General features: G+C 38.6%; 1 protein-coding gene across 1 annotated transcript in view; it reads right to left on the bottom strand.

The window, feature by feature from the left end:
* sv2a (synaptic vesicle glycoprotein 2A) overlaps positions 1-20,917 on the bottom strand; it is a 39,008-nt gene extending 18,091 nt beyond the window's left edge. The window contains exons 1-2 of the mRNA XM_084385434.1: positions 20,781-20,917; positions 3,544-4,284 (exon numbers count right to left, since the gene is read on the bottom strand). Of these exons, the coding sequence (XP_084241560.1) occupies positions 3,544-4,141 (598 nt within the window). The 5' untranslated portion in view covers positions 4,142-4,284; positions 20,781-20,917. The remainder of the gene's footprint in view (positions 1-3,543; positions 4,285-20,780) is intronic.

Raw genomic sequence — 20,917 nt, 5'->3', positions numbered from 1 at the left:
TTTTTCCATATATCTTAGGATAAAGTCTCTTAAAAGAGAAAAACTATCTTAAAAGTTTAAAAAGTATTTTACACAATTGTCAAGTAAATATATTTGGTTCTTATGGTGTTCATGTTATTGTCTTTGTGTTGTTCTGCAATTACCCAATCTGTCATCAAATTCAACCCAGGCTGCATACACAACTTTCAGTTGTTAGCAAAAGTATGGCCTTGTCATTTTTAAATCCCAGTGTCCCATTTTAGTACATACCCCTGTCTGCCATTGCATTGCCCAATGGACACAGTGCTTCACTGGCACAGTCAGAAGGTGTTGAGAGCTGTGGTTTGTGCAGTGTAAGCCGATGGGCCCAGGAGAGGAGGGGTTGAGATAACAGACCCCTGCGCTGCATTGCAGTGATGCCTATCAAGGCCCATCATCACGGCTGTATGCCATAGAGGCCTAATCTGAGGCCAAGGTGAGAGAGAAGCAGTGCTGACAGCTGCCACACAAACTCAAAGATACTTTATTTGCAGCACAATCTCAAATACATGCAGATCTATCTATCTGCAGTGCACAAAATAGTTCTGTTGTGTTAAATTCCATTTTAATTTGTAAAAAAAACCTGTAAAATGATTAAAAATAGTATTGTTTTGTTTAGTATATATACTGGGGGGCTGGATCCTTGGCTGCACAAATAATTCTCTAGAAAACGACAGACTAGATGAACGCATGATAATTTTCTCAATAATATTCCATAAGCAAACATGTGTACTGTATATGTGAAGAGCGTTTGCTTTCGGTGGATTCTGCTGAATTCTGCTTTCATGCAGGCCCGTTTATGACCTTCAAAGCCAGTGATGCAGAGCACATTTGCTAGGGAGACCTGAACAATGGAGATGAACACGTGTTGCGCGATTTTATACAACTTACTCAGCTGAGAGCATTAATAAACACAGCTGTGTTTGTGGTTAACCACATGCCTTGAATTTAAAGGGAAGGGAAGTTTTATGCTACTCCAGTATGAACCAGCCAATGAGGGCTCAGTGATGGTTGAGTGGGCGGGGCCGTCTGCATGACGTCAGAGGGGTCTCAGAGATGCAGGAGAGGGGAGTGCCTGCAATATTAAGTTTTATTAATACGGAGAAAAACTTTGAAAAATCATTTTACTTTATAAATCTATTACTTCTAGCAAAATTTCATATTCATAAATGTACATTTTCTAATCATAAGCCATTATTCAAAGTTTTTCTCAATGAATTTCACCAATACCTTCAAACGCTTTCTGTTTCAGAGAAGACCAAAGCAAGGAAAACATTGTCTTGTTGTGCTCTCTTTAAAATACCGCTTTACATTTTGTCACATTTTCTTGTCCTAACATGCTCTAATTGATTGAATCTCCTTTATTTATTTGCTTATCTTTTCTTGAATTATTATTGTACGTTTTGTCTTTTTTTTCCTTCTCTCCTCTGGTGGTTGTTCCGGTTCTTGTTTTACACGTTGATACTATTTGTTGTCTATTGTATAATTATATCTAATAAAATAAAAATAAAAGAGGGGAGTGCCTGGAGACAGCTGACCTCCGCCTCCTCAGAGAGAGAGAGAGAGAGAGAGAGAGAGAGAAAGAGCAGAGGGGGAAGGGAGAGAGAGGAGGCTGTGATTCTCCCGCACAGTGACAGGAAAGCACACAAGCTCCAGGGTTGAGGAAGTGAGGGAAAAAGAGACAGAAAGCGGGGGAGGGGCCGGGACACTATTTTTAGTGCATTATTTTCTTTCTGCGAGTGTCTCTGCGTCACAGATGAGGGGAGCGCAATGGACTGTGGCAGGTTTGTGTATTCTGTTCTTCAGTTTCACCCAGACTAATGTGCCGTTTGGCACCCGGTGTTCTGGTGAGAAACAGACTAAACGCTCTCTGTCAAAGGTATAGTGGCGTGGCGTCACCATTCACCCTCACCGCTGTCACGGTAACAGGCCAAAAGAACTCTGACATAAAAGCTGCTGTCATCGAGAGCTTTCTCTATATATATATCTACAATACTTCTGTCTATCTATCTACCTACCTATCCATCTGTCAATCAATCAATCAGTCTATCTAATCTATCTATCTATCTCCTTTTCCATCCATCCAAATAAACGATGAATACAAATCCATCAAACCATAAAATCTCCTTGACGGCTGATTTGTCATAACATTTAATGGGGCGATTTACTTTCAGTGCCGTGATAAATAATAATAGTGTTTTCTTCATGATATTTTCATATTACACAAACAAATTGCGCTGTCTCTTCTAGGTCTCTGCATTTTAAGCCATCAGTAGAGAAACATGCAGGTCGACTGCTGGGTGCAGTGAGCAGGAAAAAAAACCTCCGCGGGCCATTTCATCCCACACATCCACGCTGTTGGATTTGATTGGAGCATGTCATGTGACAGAGGCTGAAGCATTTTTGCTGCAGAGCTGCAGCTGCGCATGCATGGAAACTTTAGGCACAAGGACCCAGCAGAGATGCAAATGGCACTTCAGCATGAGTCAGGGCTGTTTTGTAACAGGGGAGAGACCAAGGGCCCTGCTCCCTAATGGCACTCCACACATAGACACGCTCAAGCTGAGACCCAGGCAGAATATCTCAATGAACAAGCAATGACATGAGTACACTAGCTCACATTGTAACACAATGAATACAATGATGTCATAAGAAGAATCATATAAAAGATCATTTAAAAAAAGAGACAACATAAAGAAACATAATGAATATGGTCTAACAGCAGCAACACTTACGTTCATTGATGAGTATAGCAGTTAAAACTACCAAAAAGTGTTTGTGGACAATGATCTAATGATAATACCTTATTTTTTTGTTGTTGTTTTTTTTGTGGGGGGGCTCATTCATTGCATGAATGACTCTATTCATGCAAACACACTACTAGAACATTTGTGTCATACACCAGAGGAATCAGTATAAGCCATGAAAGCACACTGTGCTGTTCAGCAGTCTATTGTCAGTTAATTATAGCTCAAACTGCGTCAATGCTGCGTTGGGTTCGACCAGGATGGGCGAGTGTCCTTGCTGGATGGACTGACAGATGGTGAATTGGGCACAAAATGGCAGTAGAAACTAGCCTTGAGATGAATGTTGTTTATATGTCACAGAAAGCCATTTTTGTAAGCAAAAGTAACCATTGGACCTGGTCTTAAACATCCCTACTGAAAAAACATCTTACATCTTGTCTTAGTAGGCTCCCAACCTGGCCAGCCTGTTGGCTGGTGGTTTTTAATCCAAAATTACTTACAAAAGAGAACTAAAGCAATTTGTCAAAGAGCTAATGATAACTGTAATACAGTAATATTTCCCTCATTAAAGCTGTTAAGTTTTTGTCTGATTTTCACTTTTTTGCTTCAAATCAAAGTTTGTAATATTTTTATACACCTCTTAACTTTCTTAAAATCCCTATTGGATAAATGAATGGAAAAAACATTTCCAGAAAAGATTGCAGGAAAAGATGATGGGCACTGTTGCGCTCCAAAGCAAAAACCACAAATAAAAGCTAATAAGCTGTTCTTGACTTACCCAGCATCCCTTTGTTGGGCTCAGACAAACACATGTCCTTCTCAGCACTGGGCAGGACGAAACCCACCACGAAGATCTCCACGCCGTCAGCCATCAGAGCCAGACCCAGTACAAAGTAGAGGGTCCACTGGAAGCGGCCGTGGCCACACTCCTGAAGGATGGTCTCATACTGCTGTGCCAGCTCCTCCTGGTCCTTCCTCCTCTCGCCCTCATACTGCGCTACGTCCCGGAACTGAGATTGTCCCACTCCGTCCCCCTGTCTGTCTGCCTTTTCCACTGAGTCGTTTCTGGGGATGCCCTGGTACTCGCCCTCATAGATCTCATCATCCTCATCGTGGCCTTCTGTAGAGTCGCTGTGAGCCCCTTCGTCGTCATTGGCCCTGCTATTGCTGCGGTAGTAGCTGCCGTCCTGGGCCTGTACGGGGTAGTCGTCGTCATCGTCTTCCTCTTCGAAGCGAGTATAAGAGCGTTTGGTGTACTCATCAGCCACCTTGTCCACGTGGCGGCCCACCTTTTTACCTGCATGCCTTTTGACTTCTTTGGCAATGTCCTTAGCGCCTTTAATAAAGGCCGAACGATCTCTGTAACCCTCATCCATGGTTGAAAGTTGTGTGTTGATGTAAAGAGTGCTGGAGCCGGGTGTCAGGAGCTGCTTGTTAGCATGTAGTAGAGTGAAGCTGGGCTAGAGAAGTTCAGGACCTTGGACAGCACCTACTAGAGCACAGAGCTCTAAACGACAGCCTGAAATTAGAGAAGAACACATGCTGTAATTCAAGATGACACACTTACAGAAATACTGGAATTTACAAATATATGCATCATATGTAACATAAGGTGAATTGTTATCATTTATGGTGAATTGATGGTGCAATAGTCAATAATGTGAAATTATTGGGCAAATCGTCATAATCATGTCCAGTTCAAGATAATAATAAAAAAAAAAAAAAAATTGTTCAAATTCAAAATTATAAATATGAAGTTTAACATTTTAAAGTATTTTTATAATAATGGTTGTAAAGGTTTGGTTGTGCTGCATTTATGCTTATTTACAAAAAAAAGAAATCATTGTCATTATCATCAATTGTATTACAGTTGGATAATTATTATGAAAAATGTCACAGTGTAAACCTTAATAAAAATGCAAAAACTCCAAAAGGGCTTCATTGTCTTTATACTGAATGTAATTTCTGTAATTAAAATGTTGTATTATTTGTGACATGGGCATGTTTTTATGAGATTTGCTCTTTTAGATCTTACTCTTTGCTGAATCATACAGGTAGTCTGTATATTCTGATGATATACAAAGAAGGCAAACAGTATACCAATATTGGCTGACTTATTTTTTCATATTGACTTCAAAAATACATTATTTGTATTCTTGAACTATGAATGACTAGTTTGTACACAGTTTACCTGCTTAAAACAATGCATTTACAATGTCAAACAAATAATGCTAGAAGAAACACAGCTGCCAGTTGTTAAAGGGATACTCCACTTTTTTCGGAAATATGCTCATTTTACAACTCCCCCAGAGTTAAACAGATGAGTTTTACCGTTTTCGAATCCATTCAGCCGAACTCCGGGTCTGACGGTACCACTTTTAGCATAGCTTAGCACAGATCATTGATTCTGATGAGTCCAGTAGCATTTCTTTCAAAATGACCAAAGAGTTTCAATATTTTTCCTATTTAAAACTTGACTCTTCTGTAGTTAAACCGTGTACTAAGATCGACGGAAAATGAAAAGTTGCGATTTTCTAAGCCTATATGGCTAGGAACTACTCTCATTCCAGCGTAATAATCAAGGAACTGTGTGGCTGTACCATGGGTGCAGCAGGCGTAATGATATGACGCAGCGCCTGAAAATAGTCCCCAGCTCGGTAACTTCTTCCAACGTGACCGGGACTAAGTTTGTCTAACCTATTAGACCTATTTTCAGGCGCTGCGTCATATCATTACGCCTGCTGCACTCATGGTACAGCCGCACAGTTCCTTGATTATTACGCCGGAATGAGAGTAGGTCCTAGCCATATAGGCTTAGAAAATCGCAACTTTTCATTTTCCGTCGATCTTAGTACACGGTTTAACTACAGAAGAGTCAAGTTTTAAATAGGAAAAATATTGAAACTCTTTGGTCATTTTGAAAGAAATGCTACTGGACTCATCAGAATCAATGATCTGTGCTAAGCTATGCTAAAAGTGGTACCGTCAGACCCGGAGATCGGCTGAATGGATTCTAAAACGGTAAAACTCAACTGTTTAACTCTGGGGGAGATGTAAAATGAGCATATTTCCGAAAAAAGTGGAGTATCCCTTTAAGACTGTGTCTTAAGAACTGGTTTGACCAACTAGCAGTTAGACAAGCGGTAATCAGTCTTACTTTTCCAATTCAAATTAAACCAATCTACCTTTTTATATAACTGATTTTAAAATGTTAGGACATGTCTTGAAGAAAAGTATCTTTTAAGAATAGTCTAAGCAGTTTATGCAACCAGTCATACCAGCTTAACCCAAACTAGTTTTAAAAATGGTCAATCAGGTAAAAAACAGGCCCCCTGAAAATCGAGAGTTCTCGCGAGAGCACAAGTTGAATTTGCTCAGCGAGTTACTCTGGCGTCGAGTAATGATGCTCATTAAATATGCCCTTGAATCCGAGCTGCACCAATCACATCGGGTTATCTGATATAGGCGGGCCAGAGGTGAGCTAAACAGATGACGACAGCGCTGTGACGTCGAAGTCATTAGTACACATTGCAAGATGGCTATGGATGAACACCAGTTGTTTGAATCGGCTTTGGCCGCTACAATGAACGAGTTAGACTTGGCTTTTTATCTAAAAGAAGAACAGAAGATGGCGCTCGAATCCTTTTTTGCTGTTTTGCTGACCGGATACGGCAAGAGTCTAATCTACCAGTTAGCTCCGCTAGTAGCTAAGCGTATGGGGCTTATTGTTGTGATTGGTCGTAGTGTTATCCAATTGCGTGCAGTGAAATTTTCAAATGCATGCTTGGTGACGCCCCTCGAGCTGGCCGATTTTCATTAGTCGATGCCAGACCCTTAATCTTTCAGATTTGGGTCTGGATTTCCAGGCTAAAAAACAGGTCCAACGGCTGCTCCTCTAGCTAATCAACCATCTAAACCAACTTGGATCCGCTAATGACCTGCAAGTAAATCAAGTTATACACTGAGCCTGGCTTCAGCAGGATTTTCCAGCAGAAACATTACCTGTATACTCTTGATTTTCATAAATCACTTTTGTGATAACAGCAAAAAAAAAAAATATTATAATATAATTAAAATTCTTGTAAGCTTACAAATGAATACATGGATAACACTGACAGCATGTAAATAGGTGCAGCGGCTCTCGCAGTGACCTTGTTTCCTCCACGTTACATTCTGGGGGAAAACACTTTAAGAAACCAATTGAGCCTCCCTGAAAAACGGCTGATTAAAATGTTCCCGAGGGAAATTCATGAAACCATCAGTTTGTGTTGCCTCGTACAATCTGTTGAAATTGGTCTGGATCCAGTTATTGCATTAATAATCAAATATTCATAATTGAGCCACATTAATAATATCTCAGAGGGTATTTAGGAGCTCTACAACACTGATAAAGATCTGTACAGAAATCTTTCACTGCGCAAACCTGAAAAGGATCATATTTAAGGTTAGGAATCAAAAACCGGAACTGACAATGACGACACCTCTTTCACCCCGAGTTGTCCTCACTTCAGCATGAGTAGTGTAGTATGAATTTTGAATGATTTTGTAAAAACAATTTTTTTTGGGATTCGCAGAATCCTTCAGAGTGGGTATTGAATCACTCACTAAACCACAAGTTTTTACTTTTTAGCATATATTGATATATATATATATTTTATTATATTCTACACACATCTTTAGGATATGTAGACATGCATACACATAGATATACTGTATGCATACAGAGCCACAATCATTAAATTCATTACAATTCCTATTCCTAATGACACTGCTCTTCTTTTTTGTCAGTCTTTTTCACATTCTCATCTAATTTAGTAATTTGCCTGTTCTTTTCTATCTCTCTGGCTGTGTTTTCCTCTCTGAATAGCCGTCGGTCATCTCTCAGCAACCACATCACCCTGTGTCTGTGAAGATAATGAGCCGGTCAGTCTGACATTCGGCCTTCTCTGTGACAGACAAAAAAAAAATAGCAATCTCGGATATCTGTCATCAGCCCTGCTCTGAACACCTCGGCACAAGTCCTATTACGTTATCGTGGCACTGATAAGTGAATACACAGAAACTGAACAGCCATGTGTATCGTAGAGCTGTAAATGCCAATAAAACAAATTGACGTGCTTCCCTTGTTACTCAAAGTAAACACTGTGCAATAGAGGAGACGGCTGTAAAACTATAAATGTCTGTAAAGGTGGATCTGGGGCGCTATATGAGCTCATCAGCAGTTGCGATTGGTCCAAGGGAGAAATGGCCCAGTTGGCGGCAACAGACAGGGATCTGCGGTATACTGTCCTCTGTGGTCGTTCAACTATCACTAATATGATACTTGCATGTTCTCTGGATGTCTTCCAATACAGAGGCATGCATGCACTGCCATTGGGAAAATCATTTCTAATATTGATTGCTTTCAGGGCTGGTTAGAAAGTGTTTGGTATAGAAAAATCCATGCATAAGTGGGTTCTGACGAGTTTTTGATGGATAAAGTGCTGACACATGATGAAAATGCATCAGCAACTTTGTGGCTAAGCTCAAGAAAGCGTGATTTCATTCAAAACAACACAAATATCAATGTTGCTTTCATTACTATACTGAAACAATCAAAGGCATTCTGACCCAGGGCCTAAAAAAATCAAACCGTTCACTCCGAGCAGAATCAGTATTTTAACTCATAGCTACAATAATCTTTGTAATCTGTGTAAGTTGATATAAATGCAATGCGATGCACTTACTGCCTCAGATGCGGACATTCTAATGACTGACAAAACACATTTCTGACATTCGCTGGAGAAAAACCTAACTTCATTTGAGCTTGATTTTGGCAAAATGTTAATAATATAATGACACGTTTTTTTTGTTTTTTTATTGAATAGTAACGGTTCAAATACAATCAAATACAGATCTATGGTAATTATAGCTGAAAACCTACCCCAACCCTAAAAATTACCCTAATCCTTCCCCTTCAATAAAATTAAAATGTACTGTAGAAGAAGTGCGGCACTAGTGATGACATCAAAGGTTCTAGAGGGAGGTGCTAATTGGCTGTCTCATTGTAGGGGTGTGGTTTGTAATACTGCAGGATGCAGTCGGAAAAATGTGGGCATTTTACTCACAATGGATGTGTCAATGTCAAATTTGCATAGGCCAAATTATTTGAATGAATTGGTTGACAGCCAAACAGAATGATAAAATAACATTATAAACCGGTTAGAGGTTTCAATAAGCGTTTCTGTTCAGAACAATTAAACTTGCACAAATAACACTAAAATAACACTGTCATGTACTAACCTTCATATATAATTTAGTGGAACACAAAACATTTCATACAATGAAACTGTCTTCCACACAATGAAAGTGCACTGCTAATGTGGTTGCCAAAAAAAAGACCACTAAAGCAGTCAACTCTTTTCAAGTTGTCTGAATCCATATGATGGCTTTATGTGAGAAACAAACTGATAATTAAGTTTTAAATTTCAGTGTGATCCTCTCACAAATCTATTATAAACATTCTTTAAAACAGGCAGGTGAGTAAATGACGACAGGTGAACTATCCCTTTAAGAGCTCTCAGTGACATTCAGTGTCAAAGCATTACACCTGTAAATAACCCATGTAACTAGTCCTGCACAGGCAGAGCACAGAGACTGCAGTACGGTGCAACGGTAACAACCGTATCCCCCACAGTTCCCAAATACAGCTCTATTCGTGTCTGCAGACAGGACAGCAATAGTGGCGTGTAGGAGCAGCGGCATGTGTGAGATGGCTCTGCTGGGAAAAACACTCAATCGACTCTTGGAGGAACACTTGCGTTTCAATTAGACTCGTACAAGAACATATGTCAGCGCTAAAGAACAGGGCCTAAAAGCTCTGTGAACCAAAGCCTATCCCAGAGCTGTCACATCTCTCTGATACACTGCTCTAATAGCAAAATGAGATTATAGGCCATTTAGATGTGACTTAGTACTGCAGTATATCAAAAATGGAGTAAAGGACGAGGAAGACAGTGCCATTCTTAAACACAATAAAAATGAGATTTCTTCTAGATCTGCTATGAATCAAGAGAGATGACACACTGCAAAAATACGTATTTTTTTATAAATAAGATATAATATAAATAAAATTGTATATTGACACTGAAGACTGGAGTAATGGCTGCTGAAAATTCAGCTTTCACATCACAGGAAAAAAATATATTTTAAATTATATTTAAATAGAACAAGGTTTTTTAAATTCGTTTTTATTGCATTTTTATTAAAATAAATGCAGCCTTGGTGAGCATAATCTCAAAGACACTAACTGACCCCCTTTGAACGGTATATAGATATACAGTATATATTATATATATATAACCAAACAAACTCTAATGAGTCTCATCTGACATTTTTTCTCATAAAAATATTGTTGCACTTGGAAATATATCAGATAGTGAAAGTAAAATGGGCTGTGAAACACGTTTCATGTTGTAGCTCTTAATTTGTAATTTCTCAGAAGTTGCAACATATCAGTAAAAGATCTGGCACCTTTATTCGTAACATCTCTTTAGGATCAAGCTGATTGTGAATTAACTCTGATATAAGGGGTGGGCAATGTCTTTGCCTCTTGTTCACCAGTGATGAAAGACCCAATTATGTAATTCAGTTTTTGAAGCAGAGACTACGCCAGTGGGAGTGTAGATCATCATTTTCAACGAGAGACGACAGGAAAGCAGCGCATCAGCTAGAGTGTGAAGAGGCTCATGGGACTCCAGTGAATCTCAGTGTTAGCGAATACAAACTGCCAATGAAAACACAAACCTATGATGACAGCCCTGAGGGGCTCATTTCTGTTTTGGAGTACATTTTCATGTCCCCATCATATATATCTTAAAGGCATAGTTCACCTAAAAACTTTAATTCTGTCATCATCACTAGCCGCTTTCCGACCAAGTAGTTACAGGAACTTAGTTATAGGAACTGTCCACTTCTAAACAGTTCTATGAACTACTCTCCCCCAAACTCGGTTTTGCTGTTTGCGTTCGCACTGGCCAAGTGGCCACAGGAACTGGTAGGAGGGGTAAGGGAGTGACGCAAGCACGGCGACTTTTATTTTGACGGAGCGAAGGACCTTTATTTTGACGGCGCTGAGAACGCCAGAGCAAACAATGCTCGCATTCTCTGTGTTCATTAGTTAGCGATCTGTCTAACAGTACTGTTTAACATGTTATTAGATAGAATTGTTATAGAAAGTACACAGTATATGAAAAAAAAAGTTATTAGCCTATGCCCTGTTGTTGATGTCCAGTGTTGCTAGCTGAGCAGAAATACATAATCATGTTTGACTTGGTCCCCTCAAAGTTGCGTTGGATTTTCTCTTCAGCATAAAGGTTTAGAGGCCCATCTATCACTGTTTTCCATGTTTGTATCTAGTTTCTGGAGTAAATATATAGGCTATAATCTGTGTGTTTACATATAGCTGTTTTAAAAATGGCAGGTGCTGGTGTTTTGCTTGCGTTCGGTCATCAGCGTACACTAACGTCACGAGTAGTTCCTGTAGTGCTGGTTTAGACCCTACTCTGAAGTAGGAGCTAAATGAGTTCCTCCAAATGGAGTTCCTAGAACTAAAATCGTTCCTGGTTCCTGCGGTGCGAACACGCCGACATCCGGGAACTTCCCGCAATAGTTCTAGGAACTGTGAAAAGGTTCCTCCGGTCGGAAAGCGGCTACTTACTCACCCTCATATTGTTCCAAACCTGTATGAGTTTCTCTCTTATGTTGAACATAAAAGAAGATATGTTGAAGAATGTTGGCAACCAAACATTTGATGAACCCCATTGACTTCCATAGTATATATTTTTTTTTCATATGTATGGAAGTCAATGGGCTCCATCAAATGTTTGGTTGCCAACATTCTTCAACATATCTTCTTTTATGTTCAACAGAAGAAAGAAACTCATACAGGTTTGAAACAACTTCAGGGTGAGTAAATGATGACAAAAAATGGTGAACTATCCCTTTAAGCTGTTTGTATGCAGAAACACCATCAGGGATTATAAAGTCATCTTGTTTGGGTGTGTATTCTGGTGATCTGATATCATGTTACAATAATTCCATCAAGTGGCTAATACCAATGAAAATCCCTAAAGCAGATGTCCAGGATCAGAGCGCTGTTGGTTTGCCGGGTCACATCAAATGGCTTTGACAGAATGTTGACATTCACTGAGATGAACACGGTTTGTCAAACTAATGTGAAGGCTGAATTTTTCTCTTTCTTTACAAAAAAAAAACATGCAAATGAATAGTCGCATTAAGGATAATCTGCACCCGTGACTAGTACATTCCCAAAAAACACCAACCCACAGCATGTTCCTCTCAGCAAAATACACACACACAGGTGCCCATTTAGAGAACATGTTAATGCTGCTTTCTAAAACAACTTATTTTGGCCAAATTCTAAAGCATCTAAAGCAAATTTCTTAGATCTTATGATATGTCTCTGTGAACATATGGTGGTACTCGCCATGCTGACTCTGAGCCTGAATGGTTTTGTGAACCCAGATAGGCTGGCGCTTGATAAATAGCAGCGATGGTAAAGAACACTCGCTGTTTCTCATTCATCTTCAATATTAAGCATTTTATGTACTGATTCCATTTATATTTAGTATTTTCCTTCAAAAATGTTTCTTTGCAGTGGCAAGAAAACTAATTAGTTGTTTACAACATCTGTGAATGTCATTAACAAATGTTACTAGGCAACCAGTAGTGGGAACGCACACTAGCGACCTAACCGCCGGTCACTGACCACATGCAGCGACAAAGTTGCAGGTAGTGTGAACGCAGCTTTAGAGTATTCTGTCAATAACCTACAGGCTCATGCCAAACTGTACTAAAATCAACTGTTGATTCGAGACAAAAAATACCTGTCTTAAAGAAAGATATTTGGACACCATGCAGTGCTCTAAAAAGGATCTGTTATGCTTTTTCACATTTTCAATTTGAAACTCTTGGTTATGGTAAGGGTCTTGGAAACTCTTGGTTATGGTGTTTGCATTTCCAAAACACGCACAAAGTGGTTGGCCAATCACAACACATTGGTCCAGCTGACCAATCGAGATGGTCCTCACTGCAGAACATGAAATCCAGGGGGAGGAGTTGGATCCAGATCCAACTCCTCCCACCTTACATATACCTAAACCTACCCATCTCCACCCCCTGATCCCTAAACCCAATCCTAAACCTACCAATCTCCACCCCTTAGATCTGGATCCAACTCCGCCCCCTGGATCTCGTGTACTGCAGTGAGGTACTCCTGGACCAATCAGAGCACATTGTGCTTTTCAGAAGGAGGGGCTTCATAGAGACAGGAACTAAACAGAGCGTTACTGACAGACTGGGAAGAGAGGTGCTGCAACAATGGAGAATATGTAAAAAATAATGTGTTTTGAACATTCAAGCATGAAACCTATTTTAGCAGATCTGAAAAACAAAATCAAGACTTTGTAAAAGGGCATAATATGGCCTCTTTAAAGGGTCACTTTGGCAGAAGATTCAAGCCAGTTAAATGTCAGCGGTCAAAGATTGGCGAAGAGAGGAGAAACCTGCTCAACAACAGTGACCAACAGAGCGGCAGCACATGTCGAGAGAGAGGAAGAGTCTGTACTGAGAGCCATCATGACTAATGACAGCCATGCAAATGCACCCAAGACTTGTGAATGATAAACTAAGACCACCTATGGATAATTTCCACCATTTCCTTGGTTCACATTCATATTTTGAAGAAAGGTGGGGTCCAAATAACGCTGGACCCAATTGACTTTCATTGCATGGGCAAAAAAATGAACAAACAAACAATAAGACTTTCACTAAAAAATAAAAGTCATATGCTTGGATCCGTGTCTAATGAGGAAATAAAGAGGGGCAAATAATTATCATTATGCAAAAGCACTATGTACAAAAACACAGAGATTTGAGAAGAGAAGAAACACTCAAAACTAATTTGAAAAATGAAATATTCAAACGAATGCATACATTATTCCTACAATAGCAATGCCATTAACCATTAACCAATACTTGTATGATATGTTGTTAGTCATTTTAAGTTAAAAGGCATTATAAATCCTTTACATGTCATCCCACATAATAACCCTATTAATACACCTAACAGGCTTATTAATTATTCATGTGAATGATTTGAAAAGCAATTTAAGCCTTAACTGTGCGCCCTTCAGGAACAATACATGCTGAGTCACTTTTCTTATCAGGGTATTGAAGCCATTTTCAACATTGTGAACGATTATTTGTACAAAATTTTAAACTAAGCTATCCATTATCCAGCAGGCAGATGGAATATGTGTATGGTGGTCACACAGACAGCCAAGGGGCTTCCCAGAGGACAAACATGAGAATACCAATATCCCCGGCATAACAAGGACTATAACGAGATGAAGCAGTTAGCTTGATAGAAACAGAAGTTAATCTAACAGTGAATGGGTGAAACAGAAGTTAATCTAACAGTGAATCTCAACCAAACCTGTTCAAAGCATAATTCGGCCAATGGAGTGAGTTTGGGGAGTGACTATCTGTTTGTTCAACCAATGTAAAACAGGGGGAGTGTTCGGGAAACCAGTTTGAAAACAAGCATTATTTTTTCGATTTCATTAAGTGGTATCAAGGTTGTTTTCGTAAACGAAAACTGAATCTAAGACTAAAACTATTGGTACAAAAACATTTTCGTAAACGGAAATAAAATAGAAATTTCAACATAAATGAAAAACTAAAACTAAACTAAACTAACAGCAGTTACTGAAAAACGAATTGAATTAAAATAATAATTAGCAAAAATAAATAATCAATAAAATTAATAAGCTCTCATCCTGTACTGGAAAATCAAGTTTTTCCAATCCACTGCGCTACTTTATTTTTCAATGACCGTTGCGGTCGAGTCTCGCGTCTTTTGCTCTGTCTCGTGCATGAGTCATGACACAACGTTCACAAAATGCGGCACTCGAGTTAAAATAAGTTCAACTTTTAAAAGACGCGTCTCGAGACCTTGCAAAACCGCTTTCTGTGTGAACCAGCCCTAAGAAGCAGAAATGGCCAAATAAGTATTTCCATTATGTCTAGACCACATGCAAATAGAGCTATACCTTAATTCAAAGTAAGATAACCATTTCATGTGAAACTAAACAAAATACCACACATATTAAAAAAGATACCAAACTAAATGTCTGGTCTGAATAGAATATATGAATATGAGTTTATGATATTTAAAGATGCAATAGACAAAAAGCATTAATGGCTCAATACAAGAATAATGTTTGAAAGGATTAATCATAAATAACCATAAAAGTATACGCATATTTTTTTAATTTCTCTTATACGCCAAGTTTAACAAGATTTCATCTTTAATGTGAACTATAGTTACTAAAACTAAAACTTAAACCTTAAAACTGCAGTGAACCAAAGACAGTCTCAAAAACACGGTTGAAATCGCTGGTGTTTCTGACATCACAAACAACCTTGTAACCAATCAGGTCAACGTGTGATCGTCAACGAGTGGATCTCTGAGCTGGGCTGCGTTCCAGTCCACTTTTAGACACGCACTTGCGAACTTCCCTAAGCACTTCCCCTCGGGGGAATCCCTGCCACCATTTTGAAGTGCGTTCCACTTCGTGAAGTGGACGAGGGAAGTTTATTATGGACAGACCCTCGTTCCCTCGATATTGACCGAGGGAGCGAGTCTAGTTCATATGTGCACTTCAGGCACCTATATGTCCCACAATGCAGTACGATTGTGACGTCACCACAGATCTCGCCTAATCAGCACCACAACAAAAAACTCTATGATATATTAATTATATATTTTTTAATTTAAAACAACCAAAACACACCTATAAACATTTGGATGCTGCATTAAACAAATTCTTAAAGGGAAAAAAAATGTAAATAATAAAGAAACTCCATAGCTGATTCCCAGTGATCAAGGGCTTAGGACGTTCCAATTCAGCCCACCGCAGTGTCCGCCAGTAGTCGGCATTCGTGCAACGTAAGCAATGACGTACATCCGAGTGAACGAGATGAGAGGGAAGTTAGCGAGTGAAGGGCATGACAATTTTGGACTGGAACGCAGCCCTGGAGTGAGTGAGTGGAGGCGGGGCTAATCTGCATATTCATAGAACCGCTTATACTAAATGAGGCAAGGGTGTAGAGTTACATTCAAGCAATTTTTTTTTGGGCTATGTCATTTTGGTGATCAAAGATGAGTTTTTAAGGAATACAAATATTGACTACAAGGGGACTTTGTTTTGTCTCAAGATACACACCAGTAATGTTTTTTCTAAGACACGTTTCTAAAATCTATAAATGCCCTAATTGAACCGAGGCTTAATCCTGGCTTAATCTAAGCCCTGTCTGTGAAATCGGGCCACACATTGTATAATTATATTAAAATGAAAACACAGCAGTTTTAATATTATTATGCTCCAACCTCTTACAACAGTTTTGCTTCCCCTTCTGTACATCTTTTTTTTATGTGTTTGAAATCTAATCTTACAAAGAGTAATAAATTGAACACAATTTACATTTGGCAGACACTTTTATCCAAAGCAACTTACATTGCATTTCAAGGTACTTACATTCTTATCAGTTCTTCCTTTCCCTGGGAATCAAACCCATGACCTTGGCGTTGCAAGCGCCAACAGTCTACTATTTGAGCTACAGGAAAGCTAGCTTTTCGTGACACATATGCTCGGCTTGATAAAGTATTACCAAACAAGGCCAAAGCTCAATGCATCTGGTGTATTTCAAAGAGCAAGAGTGACAGCAGAAGCCTTGAGTAGATGGATCTAGGAATGAGTGCGGTGGAATAGAGGGAGGAGAGGAGGATGCTATATGGTTAGAAGCGTCTCGACAGCGGTCTCGCAGGAAAGGACAGAGCCGTTGTGAGTCACGTTAGCCCTGGAACAAATCTCTCGGTGTGCGCTGTCACCATGGCCACAGTCACTCCTGCCCTCTGCTACATCAGCACCACCAGCATCCTCATGCCCTGCCTCCATTTTAGCCCCAAATATTCCAGCACAAACTGGCCTGAGCCACATTTGGATGGGTGTTGTCAATGCAACATTTCATTAAAAACAGGAAGTGCTTCTACTCTATCACACTGTCGCTAGTGCAAATTGAACACTGAGTAGTGAAATATATATATGCAAGGAAATCCTCATCCTTAAAGTCAACATGAAATTAAAACTGACCTACTTTGCTTTCTTAAAATGATAGTTCACATAAAAATGAAAATTCTGTCATTAATTTCTCCCCCTCATGTCACTCTAAACCCATAAGACTTTTGTTCATCTTCAAAAAATATTTATACATTTTAATGAAATCTGAGAGATTTCTCTCCCTCCATTGAAAGCCTATTCACCTCAAAACGTTCATTAAGTGAACATTTTCGAATATCCCTTTAAAGTGGTAAACGTAACTCAACAGGTTTAAATAGCAGAAGTAGTCAAGGCACATTCTGCATGGTGTATATAATGAAGTCCAGGGGAAATGAGAATTCCTTCTGTAAGAGCTCATATTTTACCGCAGGGATTAATGGGTGAGAGATTACAGTATGATTCAGTTACATGCAGACTCATGCAATATACTAAACGTAAGCATAGTGCAGTTTCAAAGAAACCTCTCACCCTCCATTTGCATCATCGTGAAACCGAGGACATCTGGATCTAGAAGAAAATTCTAAATAAATCACATATCTATAGAGGACATCTTTAGAGGTTGGTGGCCTTTACCCTTCTCTCTGTGAACACATGCTGAGAGAGTAAGGTATAGATTTTGGTTCAAACACGAGTGAATGGGAATTTACACATGGCTCCACCTTGGTGTGAAAATATATATGTTCTGAGGTTCTGCTTCAATTTAGATGTTTCCATTCCACTCTAAAAATGGGCATGCCTTCGATTTCACTCTGAACATTTACCCAGACGTTAACCTGCTGTTATGCAAGTATATTTTGAAGACTAACAGGATGGAAAGTGATATTGAAGACACAAAGGCAAAAAACGTATAAACTGATCACCAATTAGAACAATAATCCCAAGAAAACATGTTTAGTTTCAAAAAAAGAAAGGAAGAATCACTTGGAATATTTCTTAAAATCACCACGAAATCAAAATGGACAATTCTTGTTTTTTTTATGAAATATTGCGGTTTTTATTATGAATGATTTTTTTTTAATGTCACCTCGTAATCTTTACTCAAAATAACTTCCCCTCCCTCTTGCAGCAAGTTCTCTTCTCTGATGATGTGTTAACTAGTGTGAGTACTAGTACTAACTAGTAGTTTACTAGGGGTGACCTATCACTCACATGAGATCCACCAATAGCAAACCACCACAATAAATTCCCAAAGGACAAAAACAAAAAAGTCCTTTTGTTTAATTTTGTCTCTAATTTGAAAAGCTGTTTTACTCAGATATACATATAATTGGGAAGAAAAGACTATCGCAAATTCAGTTTCATGCCTACTTTAACAAATTGCCAGTTTTATATTCATAAATTCATCAGAGCAGCACCAGGGGAATTATTGTGAAAATTGCAATATTGTAATAAAAGAAAACTAACTAACATGATTTCCAACCTTAAATTTTTTTATCTAATATATGACACGGACATGAAAATGTGCTGCACCAACCTCAAGTGCTAACCTTATTCCCGACTCCTGATTGAGTTCTGAATGATGGCCGAGTCAGATCAGACATCAGCACCAGCAGAGATCAGAGACAAACGCTCCTGTCGTGCCGTTAAACACTTTTTCTGACCCTGTTCTCTCTCTTCCTCTGAGGATTCCTCTCAAGGTTACTCTGAAAAGAGCACTGCAGCGCAGAGAGCACACAATGATTGAGGAACAACTGCAATCCTGAGCAGCACCAGAGGACTGGAGCTGAAGCTGCTTACCACAAACAGCCCGCAAATCAATTCACCATAGGAGAAACAGCTTCTCTCAAAGTCCTTCACACGGGCTTGGACACTTTCAAATCCGGATCAAAGTTATGATAACACAGTGGCTCATCCTACCAATGACCTGTGCACATCAAACCTTCAGACTTTTGCATATCAGTTAGTATTACTGTTAATATTATTTTGGGTTACACTTTATTTTAAGGTGTTCTTTTGTTACAGTGTAATTATATATTTAAGTACTGAGTAATATTAAGCAACTACATGTACTTACTATAGGCTTAGGGTAGGATTGGGATTTGGTTGAGGGTTAGTTGCATGTAATTATGCATAATTTACTGTTATTACTACGGTAAGTACATGTAACATATGTAACAAGGACACCGTAAAATAAAGTGTTACCTTATTTTGCATTGTGATGCTTTTTGGGTAATTAAAGACGATGATAATTCTCCTTAGATTTTAGCTACTGTGATAAAGTATTTTTATTGTGTGCTTATGAATATAGTCACAATGTAAAAAAGAAGGATCTGAATTTACAGTCTTCAGTTAGCACTCATATTTCATCCAAACCGACTTACAAACGTGAATAAAAAAGCAGAAGTGATCTCATATTAGAAATATCTATCAAATATACATCTCTAATATCAATACTAACTAAAGCTCTACATATACACCCTTAAAAGTAAAGGTTCTTTATTGGCATCAATGGTTCTATTAAGAACCTTTAACATTCATAGAACTTCTTTAGATTATTTGAGGTTCTTAGGTTAATAACACTTTCTTCATACTAAGACAAAATGGGTCTTTTAAAAACTGGTCTTTGGGGAACCAAAATTGGTTCTTCTATAATGGCATCACTGTGAAAACCCCCCTTTGGAAGTTTTATTTTTAATAGTGTACTAACAATACTGTCAGCTATAAAACTCTATAATATCAATATAGCTAATAAACAAAGATCTGCATATATAGGAATGTAACAACATATAGGATATAGCTAGCTACTATCAATGCAGTAATCACAACGTAAAACTCTGCATTGCTAGAACATAAAGCTCTAGCATTGTAATACAACATTTTTTGCATATTACTTCAGCTCTGCACAATCTACACTTATGTAGGAAACGGTAAAGAGCACACTTATCATTTTTTTGCATGCACTCAACAGTGATGGTTGGTTATTTCCAGCTCAAAGGCATTATATTTCACTGAAAGAGGAGCAGTATACGGACACATGTAGATCCATAGAGCATCATTGTGAATTCAGTCAAAGCAAATGCACATGCTGTCGTGACTAGATTGAATGCAATCAGCAATAGAATAAATCATCACACTCACACACGCGCACACATGTACCAGGTTTCCATTCTTCATGTCTGCTGCAAGGTCATTTTGATGCTTCAAGATAGCACGAGCAAAACATGTCGTTTTAATCTACATTTCTCGTGATTAATCAATTGCAGAAAATATGAAACCCAATAGCAGCCTAAAATCGAGGAAAATGGAAAAGCCCGATCAGTGTTATTCTGACGGATAGATATATGAGGTGAAGGGGCGAGGTTTAAGGTGCCTTGTCTCTATGGGAATATGGCTTTTATAAATTGCTCTTTTGATCTATTCTTTAACACATGGCAAACAAAGATTAACATAAATACAGTAACTAAGTAACAAATGTGTCGTAGATACTGAGTGCAAAACACAGCAAAAAAATAAAAAATAAATAAAAAATCTGCTCGGCGTAAAAATATTTTTTGAGATGATGCATGAGCCAATGATAATAAATATTGCCTTAAGACAGATTTGTATATCATTTACGTACAGCGTTGTAATTATAAAGATGTATTTTTGATGAAGATTACGTTTGCATCCATCATTGATGTGCTCACATTATTTTTCAAATGAATGCATCTACTCCCTAAAATAGCCCGTAGAAGCTTAAACCTGCAACATATAACATAAAACACGTATGTATGCCTATATAAATGTGCAATTTAAAACATGGACGAGCATCAAATCATATTCAGGCTAAATAGATTCACTAATTATAATTCAGCTCCAAAACACGAATTAATTAGCAATAGAGGTCACTTACCAGTGCGAATCAGTTATTATTTTTTCCAAATGCTGTCAAGAATAAGTGTATATAAGATACGGTGAATTTTTAGTCGTGATGATGAGGAGGGCTGTGTGACATTGCCTGTATCTTCACCCTGTAACGAAGGCGCGTGT

This window comes from Rutilus rutilus (assembly GCF_951802725.1).
Source record: "Rutilus rutilus genome assembly, chromosome: 17".
Lineage (NCBI taxonomy): Eukaryota > Metazoa > Chordata > Actinopteri > Cypriniformes > Leuciscidae > Rutilus > Rutilus rutilus.
Note: the sequence above shows the minus strand (reverse complement) of the source record. Positions and strands in the feature narration are given on the sequence as shown.